Consider the following 15,401-nt stretch of genomic DNA (forward strand, 5'->3'; position numbering starts at 1 on the left):
CCACTACCTGGCAGAACCGATATTATAGAGCACCGGATCGAGACCCAACCCGGACAAACGGTCTGACTCCGACCTTACAGGGTCCCAGAGGCCCGAAGACAGGTCATAAGGAGGGAAATAAAAGAAATGATCCGTTTGGACATCATAGAACCATCTACAGTGCTTGGTGTTCACCCATCGTACTTGTGCCCAAACCGGACGGAGCAATCCGGTTTTGCATGGATTATAGACAGCTCAACGCAATCTCACAATACGAAGCCTACCCCATGGCTAGAATGGATGAACTGCTAGAAAGGCTAGGTTCTGCCGTTACCTTAGCACCTTAAACCTCACCAAGGGGTACTGGCAAATCCTGCTCCGGAAGTCGAATAAGGAGAAGACCGCCTTCTCAACTCCTCAGGGGCTCTTCCAGTACAAGGTTTTACCCTTTGGGTTACATGGGGCCCCGGCCACCTTTCAAAATTTAATGGATGTTTTTCTGCAACCACACAACAACTACGCCGCTGCATACCTCAATGATATTGTGGTATACAGTGCGTCGTGAAGAGAGCATCTGGTTCATCCCCAAGAAGTGGTTTGCACTCTAACCCAGACCGGTCTTCACATTAATCCAAAGAAAACGGTCCTGGGGTCCCAGGAAACTAAATACCTGGGTCATACCGTGGGTGGTGGTGTTATCAGGCCCCAGGTATCCAAAATCGAAGCAATTCAAAACATTCCGGTTCCAACCACCAGGAAGCAAATATGGGTGTTCTTGGGATTTATTGGGACGATTCATACCCAACCTCTCAAACCTGGCCGTACCTTTGACCGATGCCTTGAAGAACGCTGGTTCTCCAAACCTATCCGACGACCCTGCAGCTCTTTTGGCATTCAAGGAACTAAACCACAGCATATCCACTCATCCGGTGTTAATGTGTCCTGATTTCCGGAAACACTTCTACTTACAAACTGACGCCTCAGGCCTGGGGTTGGGTGCTGTCCTGTCACAGGAAATTGAGGGCTTCCTACGACCTGTGGATTTTGTGAGCTGGAAACTTCTCCCGCATGAGATCGTGTACTCAATGATCTAAAAGGAGTGCCTGGCCATTAAGTGGGCGGTGCACACCTCGCGTTATTTGCTCGGGAGGAGATTCACGCTGTATACCGACCACGCTCCTTTGCAGTGGCTGGCTAGGCACAAGGATACCAACCAGCGTGTGCTGCGTTGGTTCTTGTCCCTAAAGCCCTTCGATTTTGTCACCCTGCATAGGCCTGCCAGCTTTCAGTTGGTGGCTGACTACCTGTCCAGGTGCTCGATCCAGCCCGACCGGCCTGGATCTGTGGTGGGGGTATGGGAGGATGGAGGTATGGAGAGGGGCGCCGAGGGTGCCGACGGTGCAGGGCCGGGCTTGCAGCGGGGTGCCTTGGGTGCGCCGGTGCAAGCGGCGCCTGCACCGCCGCAGCCAGGATTTGTGCGAGACTCTGGGGAAGAGGCGCGGGTGGGCCGTCAGGTGCTGAGGACACCTGCTCGGCCTCCATCACCGGGGCCGCCTGCACTGCCGCAGCATCGGCCCCTCTCCGACTGGCCGGGGCGCTGACACTGCGGTCGAGCAGAACAGGCCCACAGACAAATGGGCTGCGGGCCGGCCCATTTCCCTCTGGCGTTGGGCGGTGGCCGAGCTCGGGTACTCGAGCACCAGGCACGGGCCAGCCGCTCAGCGTCAGAGGGGTTAAGAGTACCCCGCAATACACCGCCAGGGGACTCAATCAACACCCCCCTCTCCTTACCTGTAACGATGACGGGCCCTGGGCATCTCGCACGACGGGCAGACCCCAGAACGCCATACACAGGGGGCAGAGCCTGCAGGAGGCTCACACGCTGTGCTGCCCACGTGTGCAACGGCAGCAACCAAGGGACTGGAGGCTTGAAGGGAGGTCTGGGTTCAACCAACAGGAGAAAGGGAACAGGAAGGGGGAAGACAGCTCTATATCTAGAGGGAGGGCTCCCTGTGTCTCATCCAATCAGAGGGAGGGGGAAGGCACTGATCCCTGATTGGCCCTCTTACCAGCCTAGGAGTGGGTATAAAATGGACTGGCCTAATGGCATTTCGGTTGCTCTTTGCAGGGAGAAGGAGAGGAGTGTGGAAGCGACTGGTGGGCCTATCCGGGTCCAAGTGAGTAGGAGAATCCTCATAAGGAACTTATTCAACAGGCTTTAACCCACAGTGAAGTAACTGTACAAAAGCCAGGAACCTATCTTTATTGTTTAAACCCTGAACATTAACCGTGAATGAAATAAAGTTCCCTCAAGCATCAATACCGGCTCCTGTCCTCATTGTCACAGTGATTAACGTTCTTTCTTTTTTTTTTGCTTTGGTTTATCCCGGGTATCTTTTATCTTAATGGCTTCTCTTGTCTTCTTTTCATAGTATTCTCTCTCTAATCTACTCTATTCAGTGCTTTTTGAACACAAACCGATTCTCTCCTCTTCTCAGGGTGTTCTTACCCACTTTTCAATAATCTCTTGCTCAAGGTTTCTCCTACTCTCTTTCCACGTTTGTGACAGTTCAAATTGCTCAACTTGGTATTTAGAATTTTGTCCCTTCCACTGGGACGAGTTCCTTTCACTTCGTAGTATCCTCTCTCTAATATCTTCGGCTCTGTATCTCTTCAACAACTAACTATTCTCCCCTCTTCCCAAGGTAATCGTATCCAGAGTTTAACAGTCTCTTTCTCAGGTTTACTTATAATCCTCTTTTCCTTAGTGTTACAGTTCAGGTTTGTCAACTTTGCATTTTGGACTCAGTCAATTTCACTGGGAGGAGTTTCTCTGATTACATAACAAGTTCCACTTGGCCTCCCAGTCCTCCCGGTCTCGCAGTTACCTTGACTATCACAGGAGAACGTCTCTGCGGCCTGCAGTCACTCAGGACATTCTCTCAGGACATTCTCTCTCTTTTGGTTTCTCTGTCAACTTTCACTCGCCGGCATCTGAGTTTTGCTCTAAGTTCGCCTTCACTGAACGGCCGCCTGTCAGGGATTACCCCATACACAGTTACTGTGCATGTGATGACGGACGAGAAAGCGGCTGCGGGAGATGTAATGAGGAGGATTAGGGAAGGAGAATATCTTTCAGTGCGTAATTATGTGTGTGTGTGTTTCAGGTGCCTGTGTGTAAGAATGTTTTCGGAGTTGGGAACGGGAGGGCGTGCCGTGAGTTTGGGATGGCAGGAGTGTCCCTCGCTGGACCTGCAAAAGGCTGTGGTGGCAGTAGAGGTGGAAAAGAACGGGGGTTGCAGGGTTTTCCCAACATGGGTGCTGAAGAGCCGAAACAAGGCTCAGGGAACTGGGCTTTGGTGAAAACGGCCTGTGGGGAATCATCATAGATCCTGCGACACTGCCTTACCCATTCATTCATGTTTAGCTTATGTAGCAAGGGTGCATTCTCTAGCCTTAGAATTTGCTGAACTGCAAACAACGATGCAGAGTTCAGTGGATTGTAAAATCTGCTGGTTTTCCGCTAACGGAAACAACCCTATTTGAAGGTGGCACTAGACCGGCTTTACATCGGGAATCCACCAGGAAGAAAGCTGGAGGTAACTCGACTGGTCTCCGCGCATGGCAACGGCAGAACACCGTGTAATTGTGATGCTCCTACATGCACAGAGGCCAACCATGGAAGATTTACATTATTATGTTTTTTATATTTCTTTTCTTTTCATACATTTATTGTTGGGGTATTTATTGAGCACAATCCCAGCTTTGGGAATCAAGGGAGGGATGTATATCAGCGGTGGTAGGAAAAGGAAAGGCCAGCATTCGCAAGGATACAGAACCCGATAATGAGACTTGTGGTCTGGTTCAAAGCAGAGTACATCTCCTTGAAGAACCAGTCTGAAGTGGCCAGCAGCATGCCTGTGGGGCAGAACTTGATGCAGACTCTCATACTGTGACAAGCTGGAGCTTATCGCTGGAACCCGCCAGCGAGGTGCCGATGAAAGGCTGCTGTGGGAATTGAGCGGTGTGTTCATATCTGTCCGTCAAGAAGTACTGGGCCTTTTTTACCATGGCGATTATCTGCCAGCATGGTGTCGATCCTACCCTGACCATGGATGCTGGTGCGATATTTGTGACTCGATCTTAGGTTGATAAATTCATTTTTTAACCATGTCATCAAAATCAGGCCCTTTTCTTATTAACTTATAGAATTACTTTTTCACTGACTCCCCTGTCTGCTACAGCTATTGCTTTACCAATCTTCAGCACAGCTCTCTCGATCTCCATGTTTCTCTCCTGACCTCTCATTTACCCCTGTCCCCTATGTTGTCTTGGGAGGATAGCTCAGCGGCAACGTGCTCACCTTGGAAGCAAGACGACACGGAGCACCACAGGTTCGATCCCTGGGTCCGCGCTTAGAAACCTCTGGGTATTATGCATGTTATAAATAACCTATCATATCATGTCACACTCCCTCTTTCTCCCTTTCACTCTAGCTCCCTTTGGGTTATCTCGCACGCTTTCTTAATTCTCTCTCTTAATTCAATATTGAGGTAATTTCATGAGGTATTTACAAGTATCGCTAAATTGTATTGCACTTGTCTACATATGAGTGTGAGTTTCTGACAGAGTGAGAGGCGATCCAGGTATCTTGGAGCATTCTCTCCCACTTCTGGGGTTTCTTCCTAGATCTTTTGTTTATTTCCAAACTTTGCAAAAGTTATCGATCCTCCAGGAGAACCCTCTGAAGTAGCAGGGTCTTGTTTCCTAGGATTTGGGTCAGAAATAAGGTGGTGGATCTTGCTGTCTGCTCGAGTAGAATACCACCTGCCCCTACATCACCCATGCACTCTTTCTTCCTTTGTCTATTTGCCTCATTCGGTTTCACATTCCTCTTACCTCCCACGTACGACATGTTCCACCCTCACAAGCACGCCCCACTCTCCCTCCTCTGCCATCTCTCCTCCTCTCATTTACTCTTCCTCCTCCTCTCACTCTCTTTCCTTTCTCTGTTATTCTCCCTCTGCTTTACATTCTCGTTCTCCCAGTACAGTTCGCTTCCATTCAATGTTGCTTTATTAGTCTGACTCCTGGAGATACAAGTGCTGACTATCTCGCAGACGAACAATCATACTTTTCAAGTCGTTATAGGTGGGATCTGACGTTTTTGATGGTCCTGAGGGTTTCCAGGTATTTTGTTGCCTTTTCTACTGTCTCTGGGTTTTCTCCTGTGTAAGGGTGCAGAAGTAGACGCAGGACACAAAGGTAGCATGCTTGTTGACACACACCTTTATTTAATAGAGAACGAGCCCTACCTGTCCCTATAACTAAGAGGGAAATCCCTGCCCCAAACAAAACTAAGGATGGCGTTAGAATGTGTGTCAAAAACAAATAGTCCACTGTCCTACGTCCCAAACCTATTTCCGTCCCTTACACTTCAAAAGAAGACTATAAAGTAGGCTACATCCTGACTCCAAAATGGTGTCTCCCTCCTTCTGGATGATTCTAAAGCATTTTGTGAATGATGGGGGGATTTCGTACTTCCCCTGGCCATCACTAGGCTTCTCTGTTTTGTTCCACACAGACGGGGAGGAGGTCTCTCTTCCCCAGCCCTTCTCGGGCGATTTCCTTATAGTTCCAGAAACAAGATTGGGAAGGCGTCTCCCTTCCCCCAAGCCTTTCTTAGGCTCCTTTTCAGTAGTATCAATATTGTCTGGCTTTCTACCAAAGGATATATCTTCCTTCCTCTGGTCTTCTCATAACTTGTGCCAAAGGATCTCTTTCTCTTCCGCTGGTCTTCTCTTGACTTTGGTTAGGAAATCTTTCTCTCTTCCTTGGCTCTTCCTCTGTCTTTTGCCAAAGGATACCTGTCCCACCCCTTGGACTTCTCTTCTTATTATGTGGGTCCCACACCCCCTTCTCAGTTTTGTAATGTTTCTGCCTTAAGCCATTTTCGCTACCCTTGCAGGCGTCATCTTCCATGTTCAACTCTCTCAGATTCTCAATATTCGGGTCCCAGACCCCCTTCTTAGATTAATAGTATCTTTTAATCAGGCCCAGTTCATTATCCTACCAGGCCTCTCTTGTGGCCTCTCTGGGGTGTTCTCTCACCCAATATGTCCTTGTTTGCTCTCTATGCTTGGTCCCACTGGGACGAGGAAGGTGGTTCTGCGTTTCCTCCCAAACACGGCCTCTATGGTCTCACAATGCCCTTCCGGACCCCTTCGCTTAACTTCCAATTTGGCACACAAGGGTTCGGTCCTCTACAACACCAGTAAGCTTCTCCGGCTTTCTCTGGGCTCTCGCAGTCTGCTCTCGGCTTTCGGTAGCTATGCCATGCTTGTTCCTCCCAGCACGTTGGGTCCCCCCTGGACCACTCAGCTGGCTGTCTTCCTGCCACCAAACGTCTGGTTCCCCAGCCTTCGGGCAAGACTTGGCTCTTCTCTGCCTTCTCGTACCCCGCCTTCCTCTCCAGGCATTTGGGTCTGCAGCACGTCCTCTCTGCGCATCTTCGCTCGCCAGCTCAATGCTCCTCTGGGGCCGGACTGACACTGAGGAGAGTCCGTCGTCAGTTTTTATTGCAGATTGACTCTTGAGTTTCGGATATCTAGCACATTTGTCTTGGTTTTACGTAGGGCTCTTCACTGCCCTGCTCTTCCTCGTTTCAGTACTTTTGGAGTTATGCATGCTCACTCTTCCCCATCACAGTATCGTCTACCTGATAGATAGGACTGCTATGTATGAGGTAACTAGCAGAAGAAAAAGGAAACAGAGAAGGCAGGGTTGTTGGGTGACAAATGCCTGGTGACATGGTGGTTAACATACCGCGTTCTCCCTCGATAGTCTTCATCTATCCCACAGTGGGGGTCTCCTCCCATGGTATCCGCCAGCTGAGTACCACGCCAGGGGGACTATTGGGTAGTGGCCTCACCTCACTGGCCCTAAGAGAAGGGTCCCCCTCCAGGGGAGAAGTGATGCCATCAAGGGATTCATCACACCTGGCAGGATTTTGATGTTCTGCTAGTCTTTGAACTTTGTAAAGCCGCTGATGGTTTTGTGAAGTTCTTCGTAGAAGGTTTTGTCTTCTCATATTTTAGACAGTGCAAGAGGCAAGGGGCAAGGGGTCTTGTTTTCCAACAGCCCTTGCTCACACTGTTGGCAGACTGCCTGCGCTGGCCATTGGCTTGCGTTTGGTCATTTCATTCCCATGCTTGGTGTTTTTTTACTCTAACAAGATAGTCTGAGAGGTTTTATCATCTGTTTCGAATTGCCACATTTAATTTTCTTGTGTCAGTTTTCCACTGCGCTATGTATCCTTCTTTCATGTTTCCTGTGAGTAGGTGTAGTTCCCTTGATTTCCGGTTTCTCCGATTTCTCTGGGGTTCCGGGTTTCTGATACTGGACTGTTTCCAGCTTTTGGGTTTTGTGGTCTTTGGTCTGGAAGCATTTTTTGTTGCTTTTTTCAGTTTCTCTCTCGCTCATTGTCTCACACTCTCTCTTGCTCTATCTCTTTCTCTCATTGTCTGCCTGTCTCTTGGTCGCTCATTCTCACTCTCTTTCTCTGATTGCAACTCTAGTTGTCAGTCTCTTACATTGTCTCTCTAATTGATATTCCCTCTTTCATTGTCTCGCTCTTGCTTTCTATCAATGTCTCGTTCACTCTCGTTCTGTGTCTCTCATTCGCTCTCTGTCTCCCTGCCTCACTCCTCTTGGTCTCCAAGCTGCACATTTGGTGGATAGGAGGAGAGTACATATTTATTGTTCCTTGTAGCTCCCAATCACCATAGCGGGGTATTGACCCTAAAATGAGCATGGCTGATGGTGGTATTGGTATTTTAGTTCAGAAAGATTGTTTTCGATCTCTTACTTGCAGGAAGTGGCTCTATAGCAGAGGGGGGGAAACAAAAAGGCTTGCCCACCATATCTACTATTTGAGAGGGTCCTTCAAAAAAGGTTTAGGTGGCCTTTATGTCTCTAATAAAAAGATGATTTTCTTTGGGACCCTAACCCCGGCAACGCTACCCTTCAAATAGCCACCGCTCATGGGTACGACGCACACCCTGTCGGAACAGGTGAAGAATCGAGGTATTATTTCTGACACCAAGCTCACTACAGCCACAAATACAGTCACTATTTATTTATTCAAATATTTATAAAGCACTACTAACCCAGAGGCCTAAGAGCGCTAGCCCAAAAATCGCATTTCCAGCTCCTCATTCTTAGAAGAATTGTCTCGGGAATGACATAGACAACTGAGATGGCCAGAGCCCTTGTCATATCTCTCCAAGAGACTGTCAATAGTATCTGTCTAGGACTAAACAAAAAAACAACAAAACCAGCTGCAAACTACCCACAATAAAACAGCTAGACTTATTTTAGCGCCTTAACCCCGGGACCAAATCTCGCCAGGCCTGAAAAACCTCAACATGCTCCCCTAGAACCTCCTCCCCAAAACCCTGAAAAAAGAACATGCCCTCAAGAGTTTCAAAAGCAATGTGAAGATCTGGCTTCATGGAGCGAAAATCTAACTCCAATAAATAAATAACCTTCCATCCGCCCGAATTCCTGGAATTGGCTCTACTGCCCCACACTTAGAGCATTTAGCCATTACCTGATACACTTGAACTGGCTAGACGTGTTCATTGACGTGTTGCTACGTTCACTGCTTTTACGTTTCTTGTAATGGTAAGACGTGTAGGGCCTGATTCACAGAAGTGCAGTGCCATTGGAAAACATTCTCTGAATCAGGCCCCTATTCTTCTCCACCTCTTTGGATGATGTGCACTTTTGGTTGAATTCAACCAATGACATACATGCATAGGTCTATGTGGGGGTGGCTGGGAAGGGGAAGGGGTGCAGGCTGGGGAGCAGGGAGGAGCCGATTATCGGAAAAAAATGGGTTGAATTACATTCAACAAAAAGTGCACAATCAAAGTTCAAGCGAGCAAAAAAGAATACACGTAGAACTGCTATAATAATAATTAGGCAACAAACCCTGATGGGCGGGGCCTTTACTGGGCCAGTTAATTCCCAGGCCAGTTAAAAACACGAGCGAAGAGAGAGCTTTAACATTAACCCAGGAATTACCTGACCCGAGAAAGCACCCGGCCAGAAGGTTTTATTGCTACAAGCATCCCGGGATGTTTACTGAGATGCTAATAGTTGTTTTTTTTAAAGTTGAGAAACGGCACGGTAGGTCGCCATGTATTAAGGAGAAGGGAACGACAGGTAGTCCTTTCTCCCTTTCCACGGTGGTCATTGCTGCGACGGAGATGCAGCGGGAACACCTGAGTGTTCCCGGGACCGGCGAGAGACAAAGGAGCGCAAGGTAAGTGGGGTGGGTGGCAATGTGGAAATTGGAGTTGGAGGGGAAAGGGTGCGCCAGGCCGGAGGAAGCACTTACCTGAATTCCTGGCGGAGAAGATGGCAGCATTCCGCTTCCGAGGAGGATGGGAGCGGGAGCTTTACCATGAAGTAAAGACCTTGTTCAAAGCCTTCTGATTGACTGAGTGCTAACAATGTGCACGCAGCAGACTCTGTAACCAATGGGGTCTTAGCAAAAGCATCATCCCCACTAGTAACCCAACTGTCAACTCAGATCGCTGAGACCGACTGTAATTTAGCAGTCTACTTGAGCTTGTAACCTCATCCCATGCTCCCGATTCCTTGTACATATGTCAGGCAGGATAAGGCAAAACGTGGATAGATAGATGCTCATATGTTTCTCCATTTGTGCTTAAACTTGATTCTGAACAACAAACAGTTCAAAAAGCCTGGCTCAGGAGGATAGCTCAGAGGCAGCGTGCTTGCCTTGGAAGCAAGACGACACGGAGCACTACAGGTTCGATCCCCTGGTCCGCACTTAGAAACCTCTGGGTATTAAGCCCTCTATAAATAACCTATCATAACATTTCATATCAGAGAGAAAAGGCCACTTTTTAAAGGTTTCGTCTGCCCTACTACTCACAAGCATGCAAATCTAGTGATGTTGTGTACTGGCCTTCTTCAAAAATCGAACAATCCTGTTTGCTGTACCACAATATTGAACATTTCTCCTGACTTCCTCCCACCCTACCTCACCAGACTCCCTAGAGCTTACTTCATGAGCAAATAGGCATGGCCAAAATGTATTCAACTACAAATTCATCGGACCGCCACGACTGAGAACATCCGAGTCACATCAACTTATTCTACAAAACTGTTCATATTTAAAAGATCAGTTGCATTCAGATTGTTACTGGCATATACCTCAACAGATACTAAATAGTTTTTTTTATTTTAGTTATAGGTCAGAAGTCAAAGCACGGCAAGATGTAAAGCCAGACATCCGGCAACCTCCATTCACGGACTACAGGCAGCCATCGGCAGACTACCGACAACCTCCAGTGGACTACAGACATCCACCTGTGGTGGACTACCAGCAGCCCCCGCCTCTGGACTACCGGCAACCCCCGCTCATAGACTACCGGCAGCACTCCCCCGACACGCGGCAATACCCGCTCCCCGATTACAGGCAGTTCCAGGTAGGAGCGCAGAACATTTGTTCCATCTGATGAAATGTCTCTATGGTATGGAGCCCAAGAATGATGCCATTATTTCCTCTGTATGTATTATAGGAGGTGTCTTATCAAACATGATCGGTTTTCAAGTCATGCGCATAATATATGTTTAAAACTATAGGACTGCTAGAGGTCGTCTGAGGTACTTGGATAAGAAATTGCTTCAAAAATCACTAAGAATTAGAGCTTCATTTGGAGTCTGGATTGCTCAGTGCATTCATCTGTGGGTAATCACGGACCAATTTGAATTAAGCACCCAGTGTGACTCAAGAGGAAAATGTGATGCAGGATAACTAGCCCGTGAATTAACCCATTAATGGCACTGTGCACTGGTCACAAAGACTGCGGAAAACTGCATTCGATGTTGTTCCTCGCAATTCAGAATGCAATCGGAAATGTCTGCATTTGGTGAGAACATTTTCAGCTGGTGAATTTGGAATGTGGAGTAGATTGACTATTTTCGCCAAAATGGCATGAGCAAATGAAGATAATGAGCTATCCTGGGTCGGGGGTTCTACTCTCGAGGAATCTTTTAAAATATTGAATTCAAACTGTGCATTTTACACCACAAATTTCAGAAAGATTTGGTACAAAATGTCATCCACTTTCCCATTGGGTCTGCCAGAAAGCCCATGAAAAATGGCAATAGGTGCCCAACCACCAGCAGTACAAAGGAACATGAATGCGGCCTGTAGCCAAAGAAAAATCATGAGGACGGTCTCCATCTCAACGCTATATGCCAGCATTGCCCTGCAAAACATGTTTTACAGGGCAATGCGGCATATATTGTTAGTGTTCCAGCAGTATGAGCACTCCCACCTCTCCCTGCCTCAGGCCCTGGGTGGTGTCAGCATTCTTACCCCAACTCCAGCCTCAGACAAGACAGGGCAGGGGTTAAAACGTCCGCAGTCAATGGAACACAATGAAGGCTGGGACACCACGTCACTGGTGCTGAGGTCTCCCTGTCATTTTGCACACTGGTGTCTATGCATCACAGTCAAGGTTGTTTTGCAGTGGTCAGGCCTTGGGCCATTTACAGCACAGCGCAGTGGTGCCAGGAAGCAACAGTCTTAACATTTGCAAATAATCGAAATATTGTTATGTTTCAGATGCAAATTCTCTGCACTGCAACTCCTTTTGCATTACACAATGTGTGAAATACCCTGCTCCATAAGGCAAATTGTTGCCGAGTTTTGCACGTCCCAGAAAAGGAAGGCGGCGCATTGTTGAGCCACCCTATTGTACCCCAGCTACCAACTGGGTGACAACAATAAACTTAAACAATGGATGAAGCGCTGACTTAGCTTTTCCTCTTCACGAGGTTCATCAAATGAACACTATTGTGCACAGAGTCAAATGTCAGCAACATATTTATCAATGAACATTTGACTGCTGTGGTCCTAAGGGTTAGGAAATGTGTGCCACAGGTCACACAGGAGGTGGGGGGGGGGTAGCCACAGAGGTTCCTGAAGGGCAACCCTTTTCACCAAATGAAGATATATCAAATGAGTCAATAGACATTTACTTCTTCATGTATACACTTCTTCCTGCTTTTACTTCGTCTGCGCCTTGACATCATCAAGGTGACAATGGATATAGTTAAGGCTGGATATAAGATTTGGGTTAGAGTCAAGGGTTGGGTAGAGAGGAGGATATCAGTTAAAAAATAAGAGGGGCACCAGGGGTTACTCCCTGGGACTATGAATTGAATGTTAGAAGTGAAAGAATGAACAAGTAAATGTAAGAAGTGGTAAAAGTGGTAAAGTGAATGTATGGCGAAGTGCATGCAGAGGAAGTGAAGACATATACCCTAATCTGTCTTCCTGTTTTGGTGAAGTTATTCAATACCATCAATAATCCTGCCTGGTCATGATAGCGGCTCAAATAGTGATGACACACAAAAGAGTACAAATGATCCTTCGCATTATACCCTAGCTCGCTTCTAAGAGGTTGAGAAAGGTGTATGGTAAAGTCCTGGAGGAGGGCTTGAACGACTGGCTAACTAAGAAAGGCACCATAAACCACATTCAAGTGCGCCTCCATAAAGTTTGAGAACTGTTAAACAGACCCCTTTAGATTATCCCTCTTAATACAGAAATATTCTGGGCAGTAAAAATGCCTTTGCATTCATTGCCAGCTTAAAAACGACCTCCGACAATGTCAACATTAGGCTTTTATGGGACGCTTTGGCAGCTCTAGGAATCCAACTTCAACTTCTAGCAATTATAAAATCTTTCTTTTCGGATAACTGGGCGGTAGTTAGTTGGGGATTGGGAGAACGCCCTTCCCCATTAATGCGTTGCGTGCTGCCCCCCACTACTCTTAGATTCAATATTAATTAACAACAAAGCCTTGCACTTGCTACCTTTTGGCTGTAAATTCTCCCCAACAAAATAAGATGAAGTTGAGCATCCTACTATATGTAGATGTTGCCATGCTTTTCATCAACTTCTCCGAATGACTGAAGGAAGTCTCTTGAATAACTGTGCACCTTATGCAAGGATAAGAAACTTTGGATTATTACCGAAAAGACTAAGGATATGATCTGCTACTTGTAAAGACGCTGTCATATTATTTGATTACATATATATATATTTATTTTAATTATAATAGAAAATGCAGTTGGCACAGACAACACAAAGAGCGAAGTAGTTTTCAAACAAATTACGGGTGCCATCCTTGCCTTCCCAAAAAGTTATGGGGGTTTGGCAATAGCAGAATCCTTGCAAGTCTACAAAGAGCTTGATCTAAATCAGCAATTATTTGTGGCACTGAAATCTGGGGACATCAAGTTAATTTCATCCTGACCATAGCAGAAAAGTTGTGTTTTAAGACACTAATACACCTTCCTCGTGGTTGCGTTTACGTGGGATAGAGAATAAAGCATTGCTAAAACCAATAATATTAGGGGTAAGATAATGGTGTAATCCCCATCTTTTAAACTATAAACTTGCAGTGTGAGGTGTTTTAAAATAGGACTCCTTGAGACCTTGACGGTGCTTCGCTCATGTTCTAAAGGCTTTGAAATAAAATGAACAGTCCGTTTTGGGTTTACCCTGAAAGAAATAGACAGATCAGCATTTACTATTGTAATAGCAGCCTTTAAGGATTGGATGCTAAATAACTAATTCCATGAAGCCAAAGACTAGCTGTTGGTAACAAAATATTTTGAACATGAATTAATTTCAGACCATGAATCGTTCTTGAACAAGATTTCACATTTTTTGTGCTAACATACTGTACTGTTGATTTCTGCCCCCTCATGGCCTTCTACAAATTCTAAGAGCTGTCCGATGTGTAACTACTACTCAAAAGAGGAGAACATCCATTTTGTGCTCTTCTGTCAGTTACCTAAAGATCTAAGATGCATTTGTTTAGTAACTTTGGTCAAAGCTCTTGTTGTTAAATCAGCTAACGATGCTTTATATCTGTGTAAATCAACTCACCGAGAATGTTGCACAGTTGCAGTTTTTAGATGTATGAGCAGGGGGTGAAAATTAGAAGTAGATATATGAAATAAATGGTTATGGTGGAGTGTGCAGGAGTGTGTTTCCTGTTACCTGCTGGACAGTCTGTTTGCCATTGTTGCTAACCTGAAGGAGGAGCAAACCTTTAAGAACCTCATAGCTACACGGAGCGTAGCGGAGTGTGCAGGAGTGTTTTTCCTGTTACCTGCTGGACAGTCTGTTTGCCATTGCTGCTAACCTGAAGGAGGAGCTAACCTTTAAGAACCCCATAGCTACGCAGAGCGTAGCGGAGTGTGCAGGAGTGTGTTTCCTGTTACCTGCTGGACAGTCTGTTTGCCATTGCTGCTAACATGAAGGAGGAGCTAACCTTTAAGAACCTCATAGCTACGCGGAGCGTAGCGGAGTGTGCAGGAGTGTGTTTCCTGTGTTCCGTGTGGGCTCTGTGGGCTCTGTGGCTGCAGTAAGCGTTTTCTTTTTTTCAACTCTGGGAGAGCCCTTGTGAGTCCTTGTGAGACACATTGTGAATTACAGTGAATTACACACTCTTAGCCCCCAAAATGAGAACTTGAAATCAGTCAAAAACCTGCGCTCAATTGAAACGCGGGCTAGCAAAAGCCGCGACAGACGATTCCACAGCGTTATTATTTTCAAACAATCGAACGAGTGACTTACCTGAGAACGCGGCTCGTATGGAAATGAAAACGTCCTCTGACGTTAATCTCGCCGTGACTCAGCGTACGGCTCCTGCTGCCCCTCCTCCTGCTGCCCCTTGCATGCACCAAAACTCGAGAGCGGCCGCTGTATTACAGGGATGCAGGCAGACAGTCGCGAACAGCAACGAGGAAGGCGACGAATCTAGAGAAGGTGAAAGCGAGAGTGAAGGGGAGGGGGAGGAGGTGGAAGCGGGTGGCGGCGAAACTGTGCATGCACTCGAACAAACGGGCCGCGAGCCCCCCAGGGTGATGGAAGCTGAAGCGGAAGAACAGTGTGACCCAGGGTATTCAGTACGTCCTTCTGATCTCACTTGCTCGGCAATGATACATAGCTCTCAGATGTCCGGAAATCTCTTGTCTGCCCCTGCCTCTCCTAGGCAGACAAAAATGACAGAGAATCCAGCCCGTTATGATAATAATACGCTGGACATTGTGTTGGATCTCTGTAAAAATCATGCAGCCCCAGAAATTCCAACTAATCAAACTTAGAAATCGACTCTATACTAAAATAAAGGGGCCGTGGCACAATATGAAGAACCAACAAATGGTGATGTGAACACCAGCACCAGAAATAATGTAAAGTGCTCGATTAGTTGTTTAGAGAGTGATAAATCTTCCGCAGAGAACCAGGTCTTGGGCAACCCAAATGTAATGAATGCATTACCAACGACAGGCATTTCATT

General features: G+C 46.8%; 1 protein-coding gene across 10 annotated transcripts in view; it reads left to right on the forward strand.

Moving 5' to 3' along the window:
- MAGI2 (membrane associated guanylate kinase, WW and PDZ domain containing 2) overlaps positions 1-15,401 on the forward strand; it is a 3,248,720-nt gene that overhangs the window by 3,025,254 nt on the left and 208,065 nt on the right. For all 10 annotated transcript variants that reach the window (XM_069628034.1, XM_069628038.1, XM_069628036.1 and 7 more), the window contains one exon: positions 10,262-10,502. In XM_069628034.1, the coding sequence (XP_069484135.1) occupies positions 10,262-10,502 (241 nt within the window). The remainder of the gene's footprint in view (positions 1-10,261; positions 10,503-15,401) is intronic.

The sequence above is a fragment of the Ambystoma mexicanum genome, chromosome 12 (genome assembly GCF_040938575.1).
Source record: "Ambystoma mexicanum isolate Mex_15411 chromosome 12, UKY_AmexF1_1, whole genome shotgun sequence".
Taxonomy (NCBI): domain Eukaryota; kingdom Metazoa; phylum Chordata; class Amphibia; order Caudata; family Ambystomatidae; genus Ambystoma; species Ambystoma mexicanum.